Here is a 25,411-nt window from a genome sequence, read left to right on the forward strand (position 1 = left end):
GTGGTTTAGGGTGTTTTAACATTACAAATAAGACTGTCAGGAATAAACAGTATAAGCTACTTTCATTTGCAACACATCCTGAACTGACCCCAAGCTTTTCAACTAATAAGCTAATCATATACATTGTATGTATAGTATATATATATATATGTATAGATATATATATATAGATATATATATGTATATGTATATATTAGTATTAACACTTTGCCTAGTGTATTGCTACTTACAGTACATGACCCTGATAGGATTGAAAATCTCTGAAGTGGTCAGTCCTGTTAACTGTTACTTCAGTTATCCAGCTATGCTTGTCAGCATCCTTTTTCTAGGCTGCTTCTTCAATCACATGCAGAATACAGAACAATGAAGCACTTTACTTCTGTAAAACTAGCATTTTTGAATATTCTTTTTTTTTATAAGTGAATTTCTAAGATGGTCTTGCTTTTATATTTTATATTCCTTTTTGTATTATGTATACATGAATCTGTTCTATGGATTTTATGTGAGACAGAAGATGTGCGATAAATACATATCATTAATTATATATAAAAATGTGATATGCATGGTTTTAAGATTTGATATTATGTATGAAATTTTGCTGTAGGCAATAATGTGTTGAATGGAAGTATTGTTTATATATATATATATAGATAGATATAGATATACAGTATATAGATGCATATGGGTATGTTATGAAATTGTCAGCACGCTTGAGGGAAGCAATCAACACTGAGAGGACAGAGCTGGTTAATGCTATTTACAACAGGCCAATAGCCATTCTTTAGTAGAAATCATTTATGATTGGTGTTATTCTAGATTTTATTTTTCTGGGAAAAGATCAACAGAATAGTCGTCTGTCTCGCACTACTGCCCAATCCTCCAGCTTATCTATAGCTCTCCATTCCAACTCTTACATTTCCAGTGAAGACTTAAATTTCTAAAAACAGGTTACTTTAACTTTAAAGAGCTTCTTAAAATAGCTGGCTACTGTAGTTTACAAGGAATAGTATCTCAAAGACAGTGTATTTTTTGGGTTGCCTATTTTAAATAGCCAGTTTGTTGTGCTTGTAAGTATGCACCGAATCAGGATAGAATATGTGGGAATCAGCTCAATAATAGAGTTCATGTTCATCATAATTAAGGAGCTTTTTGCCCATTGTAACAATGTGGCTCACGAATGAGTTGTTATTGGTTTTTAGACAGCACTGGAAGTGTTTGGCACAGATAAATATGCTACACAGAAAAGTGTTGATATATTTTTAAATCTAGAATACCACCAGTCTGTAGTATTTACACCACGAGATAATCTCTCCAATGGATATCGGCTGTAAAAACACAGTAGACAAATCACAAGGCAAAGTGTATAAATATTATAGTGCCTTTGTGAGAGTATTCTTTATATCCATGCTGTTTCATTACACTCAGCTGGAACCTTACAGTATGTCAATAAAGGCATTACTTAAGTCAACTGAGCTGTTCTTGTTTGACTGCTGGAGAGTATACTGTATTTTTAGATCAATCTGTACTTGTACAAAGCACATTTGCCTGTTAAAGTGCCAGACTTACAGAAATGTAAAATGTAGGAATGTGTTTGATCTCAGAGTGACGTCGTCATCCTAACGCAGGGGGTGTAGGTCTCAGGAAAGGTAAGGGCAATGATGGGGATTGGCGGCGGTGAAGGGTTTTGTAAGTGTAGCATGTGTAAAGGGTCGGTGGGTAATGAAGTCACTGCGGAGAAAAATGCTTGCTATCTTTCACAGCTGTCATCGTGTATAATATTTTGTCACAAAGCCTTCATTATGTGCAGTGCTTCAAAAAATAAGCCGTCAGCAATCTGTGGCTATTCTATTCCCGTCATGTCCCCTAAATGCTTTTGCATACCATTTATTGTCTTTCCATTTTGGAGCATCTCAGCATTGTGACGGCTTTGCGATCTCATTGGTGTTCAAGTCGTGTATATGCAATGTTCTCAACTATCTGATACCCAAAGAAAACTTTCTTTGCGGACTTTCCATGCATTTTTGCCAACTTGTGATTTATCGTCGTGCTTGCTTTGGGGGCAGGGATACTTGGCTTAAACTTTCCTTTATTCACGTCATTTCATTGGATTTTCTGTTTTTCATCACAGTCTCTGCCTTGGGAGAAAAATGCTTTTGTCAAACAGCACATTTACCACTTCATATTTGGTTTCAGGGGGAATTTGAAAAGGGTATGATTGCTTGAGCTGTATTCCCCCGTTGCCTGATGGAAACCAGCTAATCATTCATGGCTAACATTTTTTAGACATGGAGCAACCCGAATGTGCATTGAAATGTATTTTATATTCATTGCTGCATATTAATATTCATATAACAACTTTGCCATTATCTACCGAACTTAAGGGGTAGGTTGTGGTAAAAGCAACAATTGGCTCTTCTATGCTCCATCTAAAAAAAAAAAAGTGATCACTATTCTCCTTATTGCATCTGTCACATCATCTCACCTGTAATGCCTGCATGTTATTTTCTCCTTCAGTGACAATGAGGACCATAAACCTTTAAAAGGGAGCCGCTCGCCATCTAATGGGACAGTTAAGAGAGACGACAGTGACGACAGTTTAGTTGACTACGGTGAAGGAGGAGACGGACAGTTCAACGAGGATGGCTCCTTTATCGGGCAGTATAGTGGAAAGAGTGCCAGTAGGGACACTGCTGAGGGCCATGAGAGCTCGGAGGCCCCATCCCCTATAAAAGCCATGAACTCCTTGAACTCTTTTGTGTAGCCAGTCGGTCTTAACAGAACAGTGCGGGGTGATGCACTGACTACTCAAGCCCCCTCAATCCCTACATCACTCTTACAGGGCTGTCCCAACACTGCATGGCTTTATGATCAAACATGTATACCCAGCTCCATAAATGAAACGTAAAACTCATTAAAGACGTTTATGTTTTCACACGGACGTCTTATGGAGAAGCTTGGAAAACCTTAGCTAATTATATCCTGAGCGACATTTAGGAAGTAACCAGCTCAGCCATAACTTTAACAGTTCATGACAGTTCCATAAATCCATATATTAATCAACACTTTAATATTAACAACTATTGCATTTTTACCAGGAATCTGATATGGACTATGCAGTTATTGTCTGAACTATATTTGTTTGTGTTGATGGTTGTCATATTATCTATTCAAATAGGGGGCATTGTCTACAGTAAATTTCTACTACTCCATGTATATTTTTTTCCAACCCAGAAACTTGTACCAGAAAAATGCTATGTAATCTATTACATTAAGGCAGTTCCCATGGTGCGTTGAAAAGGAAGATGTTGTGCAGCGCATATGTAAAGTTATATGTAATGAAGTGAACATTCTGCACAGTGGAATTTGAGAGCAGTGCACATGTTATAATTCAGAGTGTTGCACTGATACGTCCTCATCTGTAGTCGCTGTCACACTGCGCCGATGAAGAAGGAGGCTAAAGTGCTGCATGGCATGTCACATGACCCCATGACCTTTGCCCTGCATGTGACCTCCTCTTATTGTGCTTGATCTGAAGGCCAGTAGGGAATAGCTGATGGTGTGATAGCTTGCTTCAGTCCCTGCAAGTGCTCCTTCAGCAGGTAGTGCCTTTTCTTTAAAGCATTGATTCACTTGCAAAGTCTCTTTCTGGCCTTCAGTGTCTGGAACAGAGACAATGGGAGAAATGCAGAAGTCACATCCAAGGATGGATAAGATAAGCATGAGAAGAGCACCCTGTGGATGGACGAATAATTAATATGTGTTTGGCTTTTTTTTTAAGACACAGGACTGGCTTTGATTTCTTTGAAAAGTAAAACACTGCACTGGATCAAATGAAAACATTGTAAGAACCACCACTGATGTATAAATGCCTGCAATACCTAATGGTATTTCTGCAGTGTATGGATATTTGTGTTTGTGTGTGGTTGTGGACACAGCACATTAATTCAACTCCTATTAAGCAAAAGTTGTTCGCATTTACTAACTGCTCTTGAGGGCCTTTGGATGGGATCAAGATTTAGTTTTTCTTAACTTGCATCAAGTTTTATTTTTTTAAAGACATGTAGAATATTTGTTGAAATTGTAAATATCTTAATTGATTGTACAGGAACAAGCAGCTTTTACAGCAGTCTAAGCGACGATATCATGCACGATATGGCTTAACTTGTTGGTAGGAATATTATAAATATAGACAACTTGTAGAGAACATATATATACATATATATATATACATATATATGTATGTGTGTGTATATATATATATATATATATATACACATACATATATATGTATATATATATATATATACATATAAAACATATTCATTTTTACTTGCTGTGCACAGTGTACATTGTACTGTAACTAACTGGACAGAAAATTGCATATACAGTCAGATTCTTATTGCTTTCTGATTTGAATGCCAAGTTATATAATCCTGCTGTTTTACAATGTCAATATCATGATGCACAAAATTATACTATTCTGATTTGTACTGGTTCTGCTAAGTCTCAATATACTTCTAAAATTATGCTCTTTTCTGACAGTATTGCAAATGTTTTTTTGTATTTAAGAAACAGATTTGTACTAACAGACTCTTTCTTTATCGCTATGTAATATTTTTTTTCCTTTTAGTGAAAGTATGGAACTCAAGCTGCAGGAAATAATGAATGAATAAATAACTATCTGTTTTCAGGCTTAAAATGTCATTGCCTTGTCATGCTGTGAATGCATTTAAATTCAGTACTCCATAACAAACACTGTCTTGAGTCTTAATTGCTGCATAATTTCTGATTTCTGATTCAGCTCATAACAATACCACATAATAAAAACCGTGTACCATTTTCAGTTTGGCTATCAAAATCACTTTGGTGAGGCTTCTAAAAACTCAGATATGTAAAAAGGTCAAGTTTGTATTGAGATAATTTTAATAAGTGCTAGTTAATAGACAATAAGTAGCTACTGGATCGTAGTTAATAAAATACAGTTGTTAACATGATAGATTCGATTTTATTTATATACCACTAAATAACACCAGTCATCCCAAGGTGCATTATATTATAAGGTAGAAACCCTACAAACAGACAAGCCTATATGAGGAAGTACTTGGCAACAGTGGGAAAGAAAAAGTCATTTTTATCAGGAAAAAACCTCTCCCAGAAACAGGATTCAATGAAGGATTTAAAATTTCTTTCTGGATTTAACAGGGAACCAATGAAGAGAAGTCAATGACCAGAACAGAGTTCAAAATTCCTCGAAGTGTTATTTGAGGACAAGTAATGCCTTTAATTGTCAATAACTTTTTTCATTTTTAGAAGCAGGAATTGGAGGTTAACAAGGTCTTTATGTCTTTAAGACATTCCTGCAGTTTAGCTAACTGATGTGTCTCATCTGGCTTCATGGTTTGAAAAAGTTGGGTCATCTGCATAGCAATGAAAATTTATGATATGGCTTCTCATGATACTGCCAAAGGGAAGCTAAAGAACTAAACATTAATATTACTAAGGAACTTATTAATATTACTGTGTAAAGAAGTTTACCCATTTACATGAACAAATTGTAGTCTATTAGGTAAATGTGATTCAAACAACTGCTCTGTAATAGAATATTATAGTCGATAGTATCGAATACTGCAGCTGGAGTACAAGCACAGAAATAAGCCCACGGTCAGTGTCCATAAGAAGAGTATAAATTTAGCACTAAAGCATGGCTCATAAGCGTGGCATCTACAAGCACGACATCCAAGTGCACTTCAGACCCATCCACACAATCAGATAAAAACTTGTTCATCCCAAAGACAAAACTCCCAACCACAATGTAGACAATATGATATATGGTGTGCAGTGCAGCGACGAATGCTTAGACCTCTACCCTGGAGAAACCAAACAGTCACTGCATAAATGCATCGTACATAGAAGAATCACCTCGACAGGACAAGACTCAGCTGTACATCTGCATCTAAAGGATAAAGGTCACTCTTTCGAGGTCGCCAATGTTCACGTTTCAGACAGAGAAGACCGATGGTTTGAAAGAGGAGGGGAAGAAGTCATCTATGTCCACTGTGAACGACTATCCGTGAACACAGGAGATGGCTCACGACACCAACTGTCTGCCACCTACAGTGCAGTTTTGAGATCCCTTCCCAGGCGCCTTAACGTCACATCTCACACAATAGGTTGAGGGAAGGTCTCACAATGGTTTCACTCGAAACCTCTGCTGATGATGACCCACACCTTCATGTGATGAGGCACAACTCTTAACTAAAGCTGTTTCTATACTCTGATGGTTAAAATTTTATTTGTGAAGAAATTCATTAAGTTGTTACTAGTTAAGGTTAATGGACTAATGGAAGAGTCAGTGGAGCTCTGACTCTTGTCAGCCTGGCTACAGTGAAAAGAAGTAAGCTGGGGTTGTTCTTATTTTCTTCATTCAGAGATGAATAGTAAGCTTGCTTAATTTTAAAAAATAGATCAATATTAATGAGACGTAATTTCCTCTTCAACTTATGAATTCTCTGCTTAAAATGTGCGTTTGTGAGTTATAATTCGGAGTCAAGCACTTATTTTTCAAAAGGAGCCACTGTATCCATCATCCACAGTGAGGATGCAGAGTTTAGATAGCTGCTCTGTGCTGTGTTGCTGTATTGACTTAAATCTTAAATCTTCAAATGGGCTCTTGGATATTGGACCGTGAAATTAGCCAAATGATCTAAACTGCATCAATGAATGTACATTGAGCAAAAGCTGAGAAATAGATTAATATGGATATCTTCACCTTCCTGAATCTCCTTGGGGAAGCCTCTATAGGGTCTTTTGCAACACAGTAGTTGGACTCCACCTTTTTGGAGCTTACTCGTGGCCACTTCCATCATGGGCACTATCAAGAAATATTGAGATAGCAACCCACCATCTGGTGCTTTATCACACAGCAGTGGTGTCAAGAAGCAGGGAAGCTTGCTATCTAGTGTCTTGAAAATACTTGGGGGGTGTGTCCAAAATGAGACCTGGTCACGGGGAGAATATGAACAAAAAATGAATTGTTGTGAATTGCAACTGGAACAAAGGCTATATTATTTAAAATAAACAGCATTCTCCGAGCAGCAGCGGTGATCTCAATGACCTTATGACCTTCAGCCACAGGACTTGTCTGTCAATTTGTTTCCATTTGACAGATTTTACCTCTTGACTTTACTGCCATCTAGTGACGTGAGGCAATTACACCGATGGCTGGAGTAAGCAACAGGCTTTTAAAAGCTTACTGGCAAATGCACAGTCTGCATGATGCAAACTGTCAACAAAACTATTTTAATGATGCTGTAAAAAGAGAAAATGCCACATATGTATATCACCTTACCGAATAGTGTAGTCAAATTACAATACGCACAATCACTCTACATTTTAGCTGAAAGCCTATGAAGTTGTTAGTCCTTCTGTTAACATCCCTAGCCCTCGAATAGCTGGACTTCCTGTAAGAGGCTTATTCCATGGCAGCAGAATCACATTATTTGTCTGTTGATTGGCAATCATTACCATCAAACAAGCAGCTGCCCCATTACCCTCCTGGTCTCCACCAACCATCTCATCAGCCCCCCTTCCCGCTGCTTCAAAGTCACCCCCCTCCTCCATTTTCCCATTCCTCATCCAGTCTTCAGTGGATTCATCCTGTGTTGGCTGTACGTCTGTCATAGCATCCATTAACCGTTCCCAGATCTGTCTGTGTCCAGGACTTTGATTTATCACTGAGTAGAAAGCCTGGTTTAAATTGATCTACAGCTGGTTTATGTCTACTTCCAATAGGGAAAAAATATCATTACACAGCCTTCTTGTGATCCTCTGTTTTCAAACAACCTGCAACCAGCTTTAAAGCAGCCCATTTGCATACCAGATGCTAAGAGTCTTTAAGCATCCATGTAAGTTATGAAGAATCAAGGATATGAAACGAGGGTGTTAGAAAAGCATCAACATTTAGTTTCTGATACATTTTAAGTGTGTGCTAAGCTTCAGGGGGTCTGTTCTTTTGTATGTAAGTGACAGAGCCTTTGTGTCTCTTTATGTAAATTTGCCCTATTCTGAAGCTTTGAGAGCTGGGGTGGATAATTGTTTATGATTACTCTGTGACATTTCCATATGGCTGACAAATGGTTAGCCAACACATAGTCACATACACACATGCGCATTACGCAGACACACACACACATCTGTCAAGACTAAGTATTTTTAGCCTGACTGGTAGATTTGTTTAACCTGAAATTGAAAACCACAGCAGTAGGAGTGAAATCATCTCTTCTCGGATGAATATGAGTGTATCCAAATAACTGTTTTCCTTTAGGTGGGGGGAATGTGCTCATGTGGTGGTAGTTTTTACTGAACAAAAATGAGTGTTTTGTTCTATTGATCTGGTATTAACTATCTCTAAAAACCCATCCCCCATTTTTTTTTATTATCAAGATTACACCAGGATAATAACCTTTCCACACCCTGATTCTTATTCCCTGTGCACCCCCGACTATATCCCATGTGTATTTGGGTTGATGGGTGGGGGTTACCTTTGCACGGGCCCCTGTGGAGATCACGGAGGCTAAATTACATTTACCCCCCCTCCTCCCATGCCTCTTCGTGTCCCTCTTTCCTCCTCCCCCTTTGCCAGGCAGATAGATGTCAGCCACCCATTCTTTCCAGACAGCAGGGTGTTTGCCGTTCCTCTTATCCACCCCAGATACCGACCTTGTAACATTCTAATTCACCAGCAGGATCTGTCTCTATTTGCACTGCCATGTTGTAAGAGGAACAACAGTGTTTGTCTTTGGGTTGAAGACAACTAGAGCTTGGATAACCCTAATGCAGAATAATATCCTTTTGGGCCATGCACTACACTACTGTATTTGGCTGCCATAAATTTCTTCAGTCTTACCAAGTCCCTTCAGCTTGGTGATTTTCTATGGAGTGTCATGATTTTAATGATATATCCACTGAGTTGCCATCTGAGAGGAAACAATCGCTTCTTGATTAAAAGTCTGAATAATAACTATATCTCTGGGGAACAAAGCTGCTACACTCAGCTTGATCTGCCTTTTACATTGAGGGCCATACCCTCAATGTAAAGTCCGTTTCTGATCACATTAAAAAAAGAAGAAGGCATAAAAAAAAAACTTCTTTGATATCTTAGCCAGAGAGGCTAAGTCCTTCAATTAATTCTGCCCTGCTCTTTCTCAAGGATTCCTGCATTATTTATAGGCTTCTGCCACCGCAGATTATTACTTGGCGTTTGGTGTTTACATCCAAGATTTAGATCTAATCCCAGGGGATTGAGATGGTTTCATGTTTAGACTGACACATGGGCAAGGCGTTGTAATTAGTAGAGGTGCCCTTTTGATATCGGCACGATGAACAACAAGCTGACAGTTAATATGCAGGCTGCCGTCATACTCGTTTCTCAGCAGTGTGCAGACACGCAGATCAATTTATCCATCCAAGATTTAAGATTTTTTGTCTGAGAGTTTAGCTGCAAGCCCAAGACAGCGGACTGAATTTTCAGTTTGTGGCACAGCACAAATCATCCAACAAGCACATTAAAAATCAGCTTCCAAGTGCACATATGCATTGCAAAATAAACACTATTCCATAGGAACCAGTTTGTCTTAAAAAAGTTGTCTGTGTGCATACATTTCAGTTGGTAAAGCAGAACTGATGACTGATGAAGGGCTGAAATATTTATTTATTAGTCCGTGTTTTGTTATTTATTTCTTGGAGGCAAACAAAATCGAATCTCATTCATTAAAACTGGTCTCAAAGTATTCGACAAATCATCTGTGCAGCAAAAGCAGAACAAAAGATATCAGAGAGCAAGTGTTAACTGATGGGACTCAGGTGTATGAGACTGGTCCAGTTAGGGATGAGACCACTGAAGGTTAATGTTGGCATCACGTGAGAGATGGTAGAGGGATGGAGGTTAACCAAATCTAGCAACAGGAACTATAGTTTTTTCTGTCTTTGCCACCAGTAATGAGCTGTAGGGAACTGTACTTAATACCCACAGATGTTTAAAATGTGTAGGTTATTCAAGAACACTACATTTTCGGAGCAACCAAATTCATTATTCATCCCGTTTATTAGTTAAAAACAAACTGATCTGTGCATGTACATGCATTAATATCTGGGACAGACTCCAAGGAGAGAAAATCAGAGTTAAAAGAGTAGTGAGTATTGAACTGAGGCAAACGCTTAGCAGTCAAAAATTACTTCAAATGGGCTTCATTTGCTTATGTCTGTTGGATGTCAGAATATGCTGCTGATTTTTAATATGTACCATTTCATTTACTTTTTTTTTTAAAGGGCAAAAAGGGAAAACATATCTCAAGAAGATATATAAATCATGTTCTCCCCCATTTAAATCAAGAAGAGATCTAAAACTTCCCAGTAGGCGACAGAATAAATTATTTTAATACAGCCCCTTTATCATTTTATGTTAAATAATAAATAAAGAAAAACTTCATGGGCTGCTCTGATCTGAAAGTGGTCTGGGCTTCACTGCGGGGTCCACTGTGGTCATGTGGAACGAGCAGGTCTAGCGCCCCCCTAAGTCAGCAGCCATAACCCTTCTTTCAGTCCACGGGGACAGGACCGCGGCTCCGTCAGTTTCTTTCCCTGATCTTGAGCGCCCGGCGATGCGGTGCTGAGCAGGTGTGAGCATCCTGAAGGACACGACGGACGGACGGACGGACGCAGTTGCCCGCTACGCAAGGTAAGGACGAGGAGAGCGCTGAGCAGACAGCGTGAGAACTGATTTTTTGACATTATTTCAGAAGAAGCCGGGTGCAGCTTTTTTTTTGACAGCTGGGAAATCAGCGTTGTTTACAACGGGCAAGTGGGATGCGCGGATGAGATTGAGCTCATTCAGCCGCCCGCAATGCAGAAATATGTAACGATTTGGACGCGAAAAAGACAAAAAAAACCAAAAAGAATTTATGATTTTTTTGCATGTAGATCCAGACAGATAACGTGATCAATATGATCGCGGCGTGCGTGGCGGCGGGGATGCTGCTTTTTTAGCATCTGTACATCCTGACCTCCCAAAACACACTCGATGGTGGGTTCGTGATGTGTTTTCCCCTTTTTTGCGCATCTGTTTTGAAGTAATAAGTCCGAACGTATAAGTCAAGATAAATGAAAACACGTCAGAGGCCATATCCTGGTAGCGCTGCACATACCGATGATGATTCAAACTACTGGCTCCCTCGCAGCCAAGAAATTATGAAGGAGCATCCGTAAACACTTTGATCTGGGGTGGGAGTATAACCCACGTCCCGGTTTCAGCACCACGATTGATTGAGACTAATGGCTGTATGTCATCTTTACCAGCAGACTGAGCCGTAACGCTTCGTAATGGCCCATTGCAGGGTCTTTCTGTCAGGTGCTGGAGACGGAGTCATGGGCGCGTCCTGACTCACCAGACTAGGTTTTAGTGAAGAGGAACTGCTCATGCTATGTTGGTAAACTCAGGGTTAGAGACTCAACAGCGGCTTTTGGGACATTTATAAAGAGACTTCCAACATGTAGCCTGAATAATAATAATAATAAAAAAAATACATAAAATGTGTATAAAATTGCACTCATTGGGGACACAGTCCAATTATGTATATAAAAAAAATCCCAGATATGGTGATTCATGACATACATTGGTATTCTGCATATGTATGGGGCTCACCACGGATTGGAGAATATTGTAACCTATGAGCTCATTAATAGCAGCAGTGGCTCAAGTCTGGCAAAAAAATAACTGACATCGTTAAGACTGCCTGATTTATGTCTCCATGACTACTGAATAACTTAATGTCTTGGCTTTTACACTGCTATAGTATTCATTACGATGCTAAAGAGTGGCCCCAATGAACTGCTTTGAGTGGCGGTCAGGGCAAAAGATATTTTAAGCAGCCGCAACTTTGCATTATGTGGTTCACAGTGTAATTACTCGAGGTATTTTCAGGTTATTTGCTGAGGTTTGAAAATCCTCTGTGAATAGGCTAGATATTTCTGGCCCACATTTTCATTCTGACTTTGTTTACACCACTCATTGCAAGTGAAGGATTGTTCACTGTGTGTGTCCTGGCTGAATCAGAGCTCTAATGTGGCACAAAATGTCACAGGGATTCCATTGGCGCCTGTCAGGTGGAGAGCTTTATGAATCTTGTAAGCTTGCTGCTGTTAATGCATCCTGTGCTACCCCGTGGACACCCCGAGGACAGACACTCTCCTCCAAGTGAATGAATTTACTCTTCACAGAAGTAGGCTATCCTTGTGTGTGCAAAGTAGCATCTTGCGTTTTATCCCCTGGCTCCACAGCAAAATGTCTCTGTTCTGAATTTTGAAATAAGCTGTTCTCTGCCAGCACACTGGCCCGGCATACCACAGTATCCTGTAAGATGTCCCTGGTTTTTGATGCGTGTCGGCGTCACAGGACAGGCTGAGCCTCCATTAGTGTCACAGTCAAATAACTCGACATAAACATGCACTTACAGTATTTCTTCTTTGGTTTGAAGCATCGGTCACATGTATCTGCAATGTATTGATGTAGACAGGTGAACCTCACTTGAGGCAGAAGATAGAGCTGGCCTGAATGTGAATTTTCCCATCGAGACTTTGCTTCACTCAACATCTAACTTGTGAATATGAGAATGAGGGAGAGAAATGGAGAGAATTTCTTATCTGGGATTTAGCCTTTTTTTTTTTTTTACTGCAGACATATTATGAGACTTTTATATGAAAACAAGGCACAAAGAGATTTTTGGTTCATTCCCCTTGTCCTTAAAACACTACTAGCATCAAAAAGAACCTTGGATGTTTTCCATCTAAGATTTGAGAGCCCTTTTAGGAGATTAGATTGTTTCCAGATGTCCTTCCAAGCCTTGCGCTACAAATTCCTGGACCAGAGCATTAGCCTAACTGAAGAAGATAGATTTGACCTTTGATTTTCACAAAAACCCGCTAAACTGATTGGCAACAATAGCATTTGGCAGCAGTAGGACAAGTTTGTTAGATGCTGTTTGTTCTCTCACATTGAGTGCTGTGTCAGATACGCTGAAGGGAATACATCTTGTAGACTTGTCTCATTGTAAGGGTGAATGTGCTACGAGAGGATGCAGCGGCACGAGACAGCCCATGACGTTGAACACTGTGCGAGGAACACGCGCACAAACGCCGCTCTTTCTTGCTGTCTTTGCTGTAAGAGTGCTTCTCTGTGTCCTGCTGACAAAACGTGAAATGCTGTCGTCTTGATGCTTTCCATAGATTGCTCAGCAATTTACACACCATCAATCAATAGCGAGCTTCACTAATGGTACGGTGGTGAGGCAGAGAGACATGACGTCTTCTGTGCTTGCCTGGAGACAGACCTCTCTGTTCATAGTTTAGAACTAGAATGGGCTTCAGTATCCATCTGCCATCCTTGGCTATCTGAATACAGTTTTCACTAGGCATGATTCTGCCAGTGTGTGCTGCACCCTGCTCTCTGCATGCTTTTTATCATATAGATCCTATATAGAAAGACAGCACTACCAAGAACTCATAAGCATAGTGGATATTTGCACACCACGTGTTGCTAACCCATCTAATTTGTGCAATTCTATAAAGCTAATGCAAGTGTAATTGTATTCAGCTGCACTTACAGTGTTGTAATGGGATGATACTTATTTATTTTGTAGAGCCATTAGGGAGATATAAGAGCCGTGCAGGTTAGAACTGAAGCCAAATCACAAATCACTTTGGTCTTGCTGGTTTTGTCTTCTCAAATGTAAAACGTTAGTGTTTCTTTTGTCAGATGTGATATCAAATTGAATGCCAGTGTGTGGTGTCTAACACCTTAGTCTAAAATCTTCAGTTGGGTCCTGTTTACTGAGAAGGCCAAAGCATATCATTATAGACTGTATATAAATATGGATACAGGGCTCTCAAAGGCAAATCTGCATTCTTTTTAATGCCCAACAGGTGGCGAATCCCCTGGTAGCAGAAATCGGACTGTAAAAGTCTCAGAAAAAGAATAGATTTATTTTGACCTCAGTAAAATAAATAAATGAATTTATGGTTTAACTCACTAGTTAAAAGCCTTATTTAATACAACATGATTCACATGCATTATTTTCATATATAGTGTACATCATGCCCTTTTGGTGGAGGCATTCTCATTGTCCAAAAGCCGATTCCCTCCAAGACAGATATGTCATTGATCAGCTCAGCTTGTGAGATTTGCTGTAACCCTTTTCTCTACGGTGACAAGCGAACCCAATCCATGCTAGCAAAAGACCCCACAGAGAAATACAGAGCCACAGAAACCCCTTGCTGTAGGAATCCAGAGTTTAGGCCTTTTCTTCCATTGGTGTGTTTAGTCTTACAGCACTCATTTACAGCTCATTCACTTACAGCACTACTGTTACTCCTGTGACTCTGATGATAATAATGCTCCAGGAGGCTACTTATTTCTAATTCCAAGCCAATGCTGCCTATGAACAATTAATCATCTACACTGGATTTAGCTTGTATGATTTTTAAAATGTGACTGACTCTCTAGAACAGGGGTGGGCAATCTCAGTCCACGAGGGCCGGTGTCCCTGCAGGTTTTAGATGTGTTCTCGAACCAACACAGCTAATTTAAATGGCTAAATTAGCTCCTCAACATGTCCTGAAGTTCTCCAGAGGCCTGGTAACGAACTAATCATGTGATTCAGGTGTGCTGACCCAAGGTGAGATCTAAAACCTGCAGGGACACCGGCCCTCGTGGACTGAGATTGCCCACCCCTGCTCTAGAAAGATAGGATTTGCATCTGGCATGTCTACTTCATGATTTAAAAAAAGAGGCTACAACCTGCATGAACAGCCTTCTGTTAGTTTACACAAACGCGGAACAATACTAAAGATAAAAATAGATTTTTTTGATATCACCTGCTAAATGACATGTCTATTTATAGCGTTGAAGATCCCGGTGAAGGACAAAGATAGGAAAACAAAAAAGAAACGACTTAGTTTATTTATTTTTTTTACCCTTTGTATAGCTGTTCTTCTTCGTGTAATCTATGTGACTCTGCTAAGTGCTGAGTTGGCTCATGTGGTTCTTCTGGTTTGTTTTGCAAATGCAGACTGGAGTGGTTTAGTTCTAAAGACAGAAAAATAAGCTACCCTCAAGATATGTATATATAGAAAAATAGATATAAAATTTGTTATCTTCTTCTAATCTGTGTGAGTCTGCATAAAGTGGCAAGCTTCTTTAGTAATGCATGTTTCTTCCTGTTTATCTGTCTGCCCAAAGTGACGTGTCACTGGTGGACAGATAAACATTATCTTAATTTTCATTAAGATAATGCAGACCAGACAAGCAGGTAGCATCAGTTATCTCCCCCTGCCACTCAAAAAGGGTGGATATCGATCAGTGTTATCAAAGTGTTATCGCACGCATACAGGATGAGTAGAAGAAGAAGAGCCATCTTTAGCTTTTTGGGGTAAGTTAAAAGAGTAATTTAGATAAAATAAAAAAAATAAAGATGAAAAAACATTTATAAAATTTAGAACATTTAGTTCTAGAACATCTGTACCTCATAAAATATATATTTTTCAGCAAGTCGATGATCTTGGTGACATTTAAGAGGAGTTTAAATCTGTAATTAGGTTAAATCTGACAAGATTTCATTTCTTTTCTCTGATGTTTCACTTGGTTTTCTCTGAGATATTTTTAGGCTTTATAATCAAAGTAAATCTTATGGGATTTATCCAGTCAATTAGAGCAAGATTACAAATGTGCGCTCCTGTGAACAGGAATTTTCTTTTAGGTTATTTCTGATAATATTTGTCTTCCTTCATTATGGTGCCAGCCCTAAACATTGTTTGTTTCCTCATTAGCAGAGCAACCCTCATCTATCTTGATGATATTTCATTTATGCAGTAATATGAAGAGTTCATTAAATAGTTCATTACAGCTCAGTTCTTTTCAGCTTGTATTTAAGTGTTTAGTATTTAATAATGATAAAGAGTTTAAGCTATCACTTTGCAAGGTTACCAAGTTCAGAGGACAGTTTTCTCTAATGGAGTAGTCAATTTCAGACCTCTCTTTGTGACTGGGTCTTAATTATACCACTTTTTAAAGTCTCAGATTGCCCCCTTTTCCATTTAGCTAAGCAGAAATATTATGTTACACGCAGTGGACTCACTTCCCACGTGGGAGCCTAGAGCCATCTGTTTTTGCACCTTTGTAGGTGTAGTCAGATACTTTGTTTACAGGGATGCTGAGAAGCTGTGCAGCCAAACAACTCGGTGCTCTATTTCGGTCCTGTACGAGATGACTTTCGATTGCAATTTGAAAATCAGCAGAGCGTGTCTGATGTGTTCACTGGGATTTCTAACCAGAGGGTTACAATGAAAATCTTGTTTACAAGGAAATTCCCAATCTGTTGAGATTTTAATTTATGTCACCGTGTTACAAAGCATGTTAATAAATTGCAAATCGTAAGGAATCAGAAGCATTTTGTGAAGAAGAAAATGAATGACTTTTGGCACAGAGCAGAGATGTTTTGCATGTTTAAAAACTTGAAAAAAATTATCTTTTTTTTGCCAGCATGTGTACACTACATATAACTAGGTTACATTTCCCCTATAATCTGCACATAAAATCTAGCATTTAGCATTATTTTTTGAGGAACTGAATTTAACCCTTATGGTTTTCCACAGGTTGACTGCTTTGGGCTGTTATACTTACAGTTTGCTAACACGTTTTTATCAACTTGAAAAAGGGGACCCCTGTGTGCGCACAGATTGCTGCATCTTTCGAGTACGCTTGAAGTCCACTTGGATGCATGCAGAGCTAGTGCCCTTGTGAGGTAGTGGGATGAACAAATCAGTGTGATCACAACAAATTGGAGGTTATGGGGGTGAAAGTTCAGTGCCTCACGTGTACTCTTCGATGAAGATATTTTTACCACTCTGGCCAAAGTGGATCCTCGGGTACTCACCGATGCAAAAAGTATAACCCTAGCTTCACCCCGTCTCTGCTCTTTCATGCTCCGTGCTTCACTCCAACTCTCTCACTCACAAACAAGGTGAACTAGACTCAAACACACTCAGGGGAACAGCAGATCACAGGAGAGAAACTAGCACAAATGTAAATGCCTGGAGTACTCCCAGACTGAGCTGAAATAAAATGAGCGCACATAGATTAAGTAAATAATTGAAACATTGAATTTTTTTAGCTGCTTGGTGGAGCAGGAGGAAGGGTTCTTAGAAAACACTGAAGCTATTTAATCAGTGTTCATTATGAGCGTGTGAAAGTTAAACTTTAATTGCTTGCATTGTTATGTTATAGCGCTGAGGAGAAAGAAGTTGGTGGACTGAACGCCCCCTATTAAGTATGAAAGTGTCTTTTTCGGTGGGGCCTAGCTGCTCCTGGGGCCTTTGAGCAAGGCCTGTTGCTATGGTGCTGCGAGCATGTGTGGAGGACAAGAACTCAAATTCATCTGCATGCTAGTTCAGCCTGCAAGGCTTCCAAGCATGACTACACTCTTCTCCATATAGCACTGCCTTTCATGTATACTATATGCTGTTTTTCATGCTAGCTGACTAAAAGCTGCCTCAAGGTGATGATGCATGCACTGTTGCCTTGACAGCATACTAAACCGGAGCTATGAAAGCTATGGAAAAACAGGGGCCTGTTGGAGATGACAGAATGAGAGGGTCAGTGAAGATTTTTGCATTAACCCAAAGTGTCCTTGGTAAGATGTATCTTAGTTTTTTAGCTTATTAAGGCCCTAAACGTCGGGGTGAGGGATTGTAGAACTGTAAGTAATAGAAGGCTAATAGCAGAAAGAGCCCCAAGGGAAAGGCTTCCTGGTACGTGGCCCGAATACTGAAGAAGTTGATCTCTCAGGAAGCCTAATTATACGTTTAGGGGCACCCTGTTTTTCCCCTTTCTGGACAGCTGGACAGCTAAATTGTTTGTGGATCAATAGTTTAGCTTCCTATTGGCTACACAGAGTGAGTGAAGTGCATTTAAACCTAAGAAATCCCATTACCCTTGACAGAGATGGGAAGTATAGCACTAGAAGCCTCAGCAAAACTGCATTGTCCATTATTCAATCTGTTCTGTTTGCTTACCTGCTCTTTTTATTGCTTAGACTACTCATACTAATGTTACACATATGAACTGTGGCTTTCTATTTCCATTTTCACTGCTATTAAATTTAATTTGTAAGTTTTGGTCAAATTATACATGCAATCATGGACATCAATGTCATGGTAGTTCTGGAGTTTTTTTAGTGTTTTGTTTCAAGTTGATTTCAAATGATTGTACAGGACACATCTTTAATGGCTTTAAAAAAGATAAGACTTTGAACAAGTTTGAAATTATTTTTGCGCTTTCTCTAATCCACATAGGATTAAAAGTATAATTACAGAGCCAAAAGTGAACCTCGGCCCTAAATATTAGGTTAAATGTACCTTTGAAAGTTGCACATACTTGCTCTAGATCTTTTTGATAGCCACCAACAAGTTTCTGGTATAATTATTGCTGAATATTTTTTGGGATTTTGGGAAGGCCATTTCAGCAGCTTAATGTTAGCCTGCTTTGTCCATTCCAAAACCAATTCTGATATGCATTTGGGTTCATTGTCCTGTTGGAACACCCAGTTGTGCGTAAGTTTCAATTATAGCTGTTGATTTAGCTGTTAATTTGAGGTGAAGTCGATTTGGGAGGTCATTCTACTTCTACATAATGCCAAAGTCTGAGTCAGATAATGGCAAATTGCAATTGCTTATAAATGCCCAACTGAGCTTCTGGAATGGACGTCTCAAAGCCTCAACTGACCTTTGCCCTAATGGAAATTTGTGGACTTAAAAGTAGAGTTGATCTCCAAAAAAACCAACTAATTTAATTGAATTTTACCAATTCTGCCAAGAAGAGTTTTCAAATATGCAACCAGAATTATGCTAAAAGGTTGTTGATGGATACCAAAAGCATCTGGTCGAGGTGCAAGTTGCTAATGGACATTCAGCCCAATATTAGTGGTGCAATATGTCAAGCCAAACAAGTCTAAGAAATCCAGAAGAATCCAGAAGGCCCACAAACTGCCATAACAATCATGCCCATGATGAGTGTATGTAAACCTCTGACTCGAGTTGTATGTCCATTAGGTTATATTTTTTAAATTATGCACCATGCTACGTATGTTTAAAATCACTCACTGGATGCCGTAATTGCCTCTCACAGAGAGCTCTTCACTAAGAGGATCGATTAAAAGTTATAATGCAGTGTTGTGTTCCCTTTCAGGCCTTCTGGCTTTATATTACTGTTACTTATTTTACCGGAGCTTGTCTGTATTGATTTAACACTTTAGAATTGTTTTGAAAGCCTGTTGTTATTCACTCCTTCTCTTAAGCAATGTAAATGGCAGAAGGAGAAAAGAGGCAGTGAGTGAAGGGCTGCTGAAGGCATTCTGAGAAACAGAACAAAACAGTTGGATCTCTACCTTCATTCCTCAGATCAGTGTAACCGCAGATAAAAGCTGTAGCTGTCGTGGGCTGTGGCACGCCACTGTCCTCTTCTGGCTCCTTTGCTGTGTTGCCCTGTGGTTGTATTTTACTGGTGCTAGTTCCTATGTCCTCGGCTGGATCTCTGCATGAAGAGCCCATTGATGAGAGCAGCATTAGCATTCGGTGTAGGTGAGACTGACAAACAGGTCGGTTTTCCATTTCACACTAACAGACCTGGTTTCTCTGGATCCTCTCAAAGGGTCTCAAATCAGCCCCCTTGCTGCATAGCTAATGAGTGTGAATAAAAGCAGTCAAAGAATGCTTATATAGTCTTTCCTAGCCCAGGGAGTGTACTCTTTGTACAAGTCCTTGCCATGCCAGCTGACACATCAGGGCCGCACTATTTCACTGGCTCGACATTGTCACATTTGGCTCACAAACTCACAAGGTGATGTAACAACCTGCGTCATGTTTTCTCATAGCACTAACGGTAGAATACAGCAGGACTAATAGCTTCCGACGAATTACTCTAAAATGTCCCTGAACAAAAGTTGTTCTTTTAAGTTGGCATATCATTATTCAGATCTGAAAACCAGCGTTCTGGGAAATGTGTCTGACTTATCCGTGCAACTTGTGCACTAATTATCCTCCACATCCTTTTCCTTGGCTGAGTTTGTAGCTGGAGGAGCTTCTGTTGCAATCTGCTAATTCATGCTGCTGACACTATTCTCACATTTTCCTTAGCAACAACAAATTGCCCCCAAGAATAAGTGGCCAATATTGCCCCGTGAAGAATAACACATGCCTTCTCGGTGTTCTCGGCCTCTCTTTTAATTGTCATGAGTCAGACTAGTGCTCGCTAAGACATCCAAGTGAGAGTGGTTGAGAGAGAAAAGGAAAAAAGAGAGACAGAGAAGGGGCAGTCAGCTTTTAATTAAACATATGTTATTCTACTTTTGCTCATTTCAGCCTTGCTGTAATGGAATTCAAATGAACAATAAACGGGTGAAGATACAGCTGATTATCGTCTGTCTAGACAGAGGAAGGTTCCGGCAAAATATTTCTCACATCATGAGCGAAAATAAGTTGTACATCATACACAGCGTGGAAGTCGTAGTTCACTAGGGCACTGCAGTGGACAGCTTCCATACTGCATGTGTTGAGCCTCATGGTGAAATGTGTCAGTAGAATAGCACGGAATTGTGTCACAGGCTGGATTATTCATGAGGACGATGTAATGGCAGTGTGTGGAGGAAAGGGCACCCAGAGGTGAATCTGACTGGGAGAAAGACAGCTAAATCCCCCCCTGTTTTTTTTTTTTGGTGGTCTTTTCACACGTGCCCCACACCACAGTTGCCATACTCTGACTCTTATCTACAACACACAGCTCCACTCATGCTGCACATACAGGGCCACAGTGTGTGGAGGACAGACAGAGTGAAGGGTGCAGTGTCACAGTAAGAAAGCACACAATCCTGTACACACAGCCACAAAAAAAACCCACTGTGTCCACAAAGGATAGAAAGATGAGGAGTTGGACTTCTGTTTAACTCCCTTGCAATAGAGGATAAGAAGACAAGCTAAAACACTGGCATCCTATATGACTGAGGCGGGGGTGGGGGGTGGGGTTAGTGTTGAAGTGAACAGTCAATATTGTTTACATGTCAAACTAATATGATCAGTACTCTTTTTTTTTGTCATTTCATGTGAATTTCTTGAAATATGGCTAGTAAACAGTAAACTGTTATGGGTAATTATGGATTATATAAATATCAGTAGTTAAAAAAAAGCTGAATAAATGCTAAGTTAGTCCACGTGAGTCTTAAGAAATATGCTGCCACACAGGAATGGATAAAGCCCAGCAAGATGTAGGTGTGCAGAAATGCAAGGGAGTCAAACAAAGCATTTGTTTTAAGCGTCATATAGTCTTGTAACCTAGTTTAGAGGGTTTTTTTGCTGCTACTTGAGGGAAAGCCAGCTTGATTGGAAATGCTGTATCTGTAGCTGCGTGGGTTGTCTGAGCCTTATCTTTAATAGCAGTTGGACTGTGCACAAACAGCTTTGTACTTGGGAAGAGATGATTTCCTTATGTAAAGTGATAATCTGGTGATCTGAACGCCAGAGAGCTCCCACACATCTGCACCTACTCGTGCTGACATAGCCAACTAGTGTCATGGTGTACCAATTTTGGGTTTGAGGATTTTAGTCCACGCTGCAGAAATATACCTTTTGTGGTCTGACATTGATCTAAGCGCTTATTCTTTTTGCTGCATCTCTCTCTCTCTTTCTCCGTCTCTTTGAGGTTTTTTTTGTAAGTGGGCACCTGTTCTGTGTTGTGAGCCATGATCACATGGTGTTACTTGGCCAAAGAGGCACCAAATGACTCAGGTCTTTGCCCAGACTGTTCTCATTGTCAGTCGGCACACACGTTGCTTTCCAACAGGCCATCTGACTGTGGCCATGTGCTCAACAGTAAACACAAGTGAACGGGTATGTTTACAGTTCCGGACGTGAACATGTGGGCTGTATGATGGCGGATGGTCTGCAAGCATTGCATGTCTTAGTTGTCAAATTCAGATTTCTAGCAATCTGAATGAGGGTTCATGCTGACTGTTTTTTGCAGCTTTTTCAAGGAGTGGATGCTCGAGTGCCAAGTCACAGGGGTGTATTATTGCACACACAAATGCACCCATTGAGAGAGACCATAGAGCCTGCAGTGGCACAAGTCGTGAGGGAAGACTTCCTGATGAGTAGGCATGAATATCCATGCCGCTGCTTAAAAGCATCGGCACAGGCCAATACAGTAAATGGAAGTCAAGGGAATAATAAAGCCAGCTTTGTCTTGTCTACTTTGAACTCTGGAGGAGGTGTCTGGGCCTCTTGTTTGAGCTGAAATGCTTTTGGAGAAATTTCAGAAAGGGAAATCTCTAATCTTAAGAAAATCCTTTCATCATATAAATGCGGTGTTGTACAAGGAAGCATATTTTATGGGCATCTCATGTCCTCATTCACTTTTTAATGACTTATTTATCAGCAAGATTGCAGGGTGTTTACATTTCTACCCAACTTGGCATTATGATGTTTCATTTGGGATTCATTGAGTCTGAGTTGGTTTAATGAATCGTTAAGCGGTAAGTCACCAAAGTAAACAACTCAGCATGTGTCTTTTATACCAGAGATCTTGTTAGGCCTGAGCGTGTGCTCTCCCCAACCTCTTACTGTGGTCCAGACAAACAGGCACCAGTGCTGCTCAGAAAGCGAGTGCCAAGGGATTTGTTTCTTACTTTTTCAATTTCTGGAATAATCTGTCATCCATCCACATCCGCCTTGGAGAGAAATATGGAAATAGGCAATATTAGAAGTAAACAAATCTCTGCAGGTCCTGGTGATTTAAAGCTGCAAATTGTTCTGCGCTGCCCTTGGCAAATGGGCTCCTTTTGCATCAAAGCTACAGTAGCAGTGGGAGCCACAATGGGTTCAACAAATTAAATTATCATTCCCAACGCTCGAGCACGTCCACACTCGGCATGAATTTGTTGCCCCTGTCTGCCTTTCCTGTTTTCATTTATTCTTCTGCAGTCTTTATGTGGCTGTGGGGTTTGGCATAAGAATATGGGTGAAGCTGTGGCTATAGGTTCCCCTACAGGGATATATTCTGCAGAGATTATAAAAAATATAAAAAATATTTAAAAAGTGTAAATGTGCTCATCCTGAATGCTTCAACAACCCACCACTGATTGGGAAGGACTTGAGTATATATTCGGGATTTGTATTAACTGATTGCTTTACTTTATTATCACAATATTACTACACTGTAATAATGTAATAATAAAACCAATATAAACCCACAAGGGAATTTTTCTTAATGGCGCATGGGGTATAATGCAGACAGAGGGCTTCTCGTAATTGGTCAGTGAGTAAGAGACAAACTGTACATTACACTAATGCACAGTAAACTGTGCACTGCTGTTCAGTAAACTGAAGAGGGGGACCATTTCACGTAGTCTTTTTGAGAGAACTAGCAAGACCCACTCTGATTTTAGATAAAGACGATGACTATGACTTTCCCGTTATCAGTAAGTCCCTGCTATATGAGGCATCTAGATTCTGGCAAGACTTGTTTGATCACGATCATCCAATAATCCATCTTGTCAGGCTGGTGGGTTTAGATCAATCAGCATGCTGTGAGAACTGACACAGCAATAAGCGCTTCACTCCACTGCCTGCTAAATCATTTCACTGTGTTGCTAAGGGACATGAATTCACTGTGGCTAATTCCTGGGCACAAATAATAATTTTTAATTTGCTTGTCTTGAACACGCAGGAATGAGCTTGAAAAAAGTCATTTTTGTGCAAAAGTGTTGAGACTCTAAACACTCCCCCCCCCCCCCCCCCCCACCCCCCCACCAGCTTTACTGACTGTAGAAATGCAGAATAACGACAATTGTTACAACTCACGGGGATAAGCTTTAGATCTCAGTGAGAAACAGTAAAACCAGAAATACTAATAGAAGCACAGGAAGAAATAAATTGTTCTAATCATGCTAATTCTGGTGTCAATGGGTTTTAGGAGTGATGCTAAGGTATGGGTAGCGAATCAATACTGGGACGCTGATCCACTGTCTTTGATTCATCAGAGCTATTCTGACAAACATCGATTGAGCTCCTGTTGGTTTCTGTTTCCCAGGGATTACTCCGAGTATTATAATGAGTGTGAATTGATTTATAAATGCCAGTGATTGGCTGGTGTGGCATTGCTTTATCTTTTGCAGTAAGAAGCACCTGCCTTACTTGCAGCATTCACTGACTCACATTGAGTCTCAATATTCATTTTGGCCTTGTGTGCTTGACAGGTATATTTTTGTCTGACATTTCATAATAACTTTTGCCAGTTGTGAAAAGGTCCACTTAAGTATTGAGGTGAGGGATCATTGGAGTCTTCAGCAAACTTGCACTTAAGCATACTACACATTCACACACGTCCACCCACGCACTCAATCGCTCAGTTTTGATTGTCTGAGGTTCTCCTTTAAAGCTGAAGAAAAATACAGAAATTAAGCGGCGTATAGAGAAGAGGACTCTTTGGTCTGACTCTGTATCAAACTTCTGCAACCCAAGTTGAAGATAACAGCCATCGCGCACACATTAGAAAAGTCTCTGCTAATAGCCCCACTTCAAAACTCCTCTGCTCAGATCTCACCTGCAGCTTATTCACACAGTCTTCTCAGAAGACGAGAATAATGAACACAGAAAAGCCTAACATCGAGAGGCTGGTTGTGAATAGAAAAAGGAGGAGTGATCTGGTGATGCTGTTTTCTGTGAGTCGGGTTAATGCTTTGGTGTACAGTTATTATTCTCGTTAGAGGCTGTCCACTTGCCTATTCTGCTGTTGTGGCAGAGATTAGAGTTGTTTCTCTTTGACCGTTTCTGCACTGAGGGAGGCGGGGAGAGAAAGATAGAGAAGGAGTTTCAAGCTGACAGAACACTTGGCAGCATAAACATGGGACCTGTGTTCTGCGCTATGACCTTGTTTGCTGATGTGTCAGACCTATTTTTCCACCCCAGAAAAAATGCTCGATTGCCACAAGGCAATGGGAGTACTCGTTTTGCTGCTAATCGCTTGGCTCCTCTGGGTCTCTGTGTTGTTGTAAGGATGTTTGTGCATGAGAGTAAAAGCCAGGATTGTTATTAGAGACGCTACTAAATGGGCTCCCCCACTCTCATGAACACTGCTGGTCTAAATATAGATTTACATAACAATAACAGCAAAATCTCACTGTTACAATCACAAAAAGGTTTCTTCCCGTGAAAAGAAAGTTTTTCCTTTCCACTGTGTCACCACACGCTTGCTTTAGAGGGTCATCTGATTGTTGAGGTTTTTCTTTCTAATGCATTTCTTTCTAATGTTTCCTCTTAT

The 25,411-nt window shown here is 40.0% G+C and overlaps 2 protein-coding genes and 1 long non-coding RNA gene across 23 annotated transcripts in view; 2 read left to right on the forward strand and 1 right to left on the reverse strand.

The window, feature by feature from the left end:
• Nucleotides 1-4,839, forward strand: part of LOC120730035 (neuronal cell adhesion molecule-like) — a 93,214-nt gene extending 88,375 nt beyond the window's left edge. For 19 of the 21 annotated variants that reach the window (XM_040026111.1, XM_040026108.1, XM_040026109.1 and 16 more), the window contains one exon: nt 2,515-4,839. In XM_040026111.1, coding sequence (XP_039882045.1) covers nt 2,515-2,761 — 247 coding nt within the window. In that variant the 3' untranslated portion in view covers nt 2,762-4,839. Of the gene's footprint in view, nt 1-1,601 lie in introns of all 21 variants that reach the window. The other 2 variants (XM_040026124.1, XM_040026123.1) reach the window with 2 other exon arrangements.
• On the reverse strand, nt 1,972-19,771 carry LOC120730042. The gene is made up of 2 exons (XR_005695037.1): nt 19,491-19,771; nt 1,972-3,659 (listed from the first exon to the last, which is right to left on the reverse strand). It is a non-coding gene; the product is annotated as an uncharacterized LOC120730042 (long non-coding RNA).
• cntn1a (contactin 1a) overlaps nt 10,585-25,411 on the forward strand; it is a 60,286-nt gene continuing 45,459 nt past the window's right edge. Inside the window, exon 1 of the mRNA XM_040026129.1 lies at nt 10,585-10,735. The gene's annotated coding sequence lies outside the window, so the exon portion shown is untranslated. The remainder of the gene's footprint in view (nt 10,736-25,411) is intronic.

This window comes from Simochromis diagramma, unplaced genomic scaffold, assembly GCF_900408965.1.
Source record: "Simochromis diagramma unplaced genomic scaffold, fSimDia1.1 OVJJ01000293.1, whole genome shotgun sequence".
Taxonomy (NCBI): Eukaryota; Metazoa; Chordata; class Actinopteri; order Cichliformes; family Cichlidae; genus Simochromis; species Simochromis diagramma.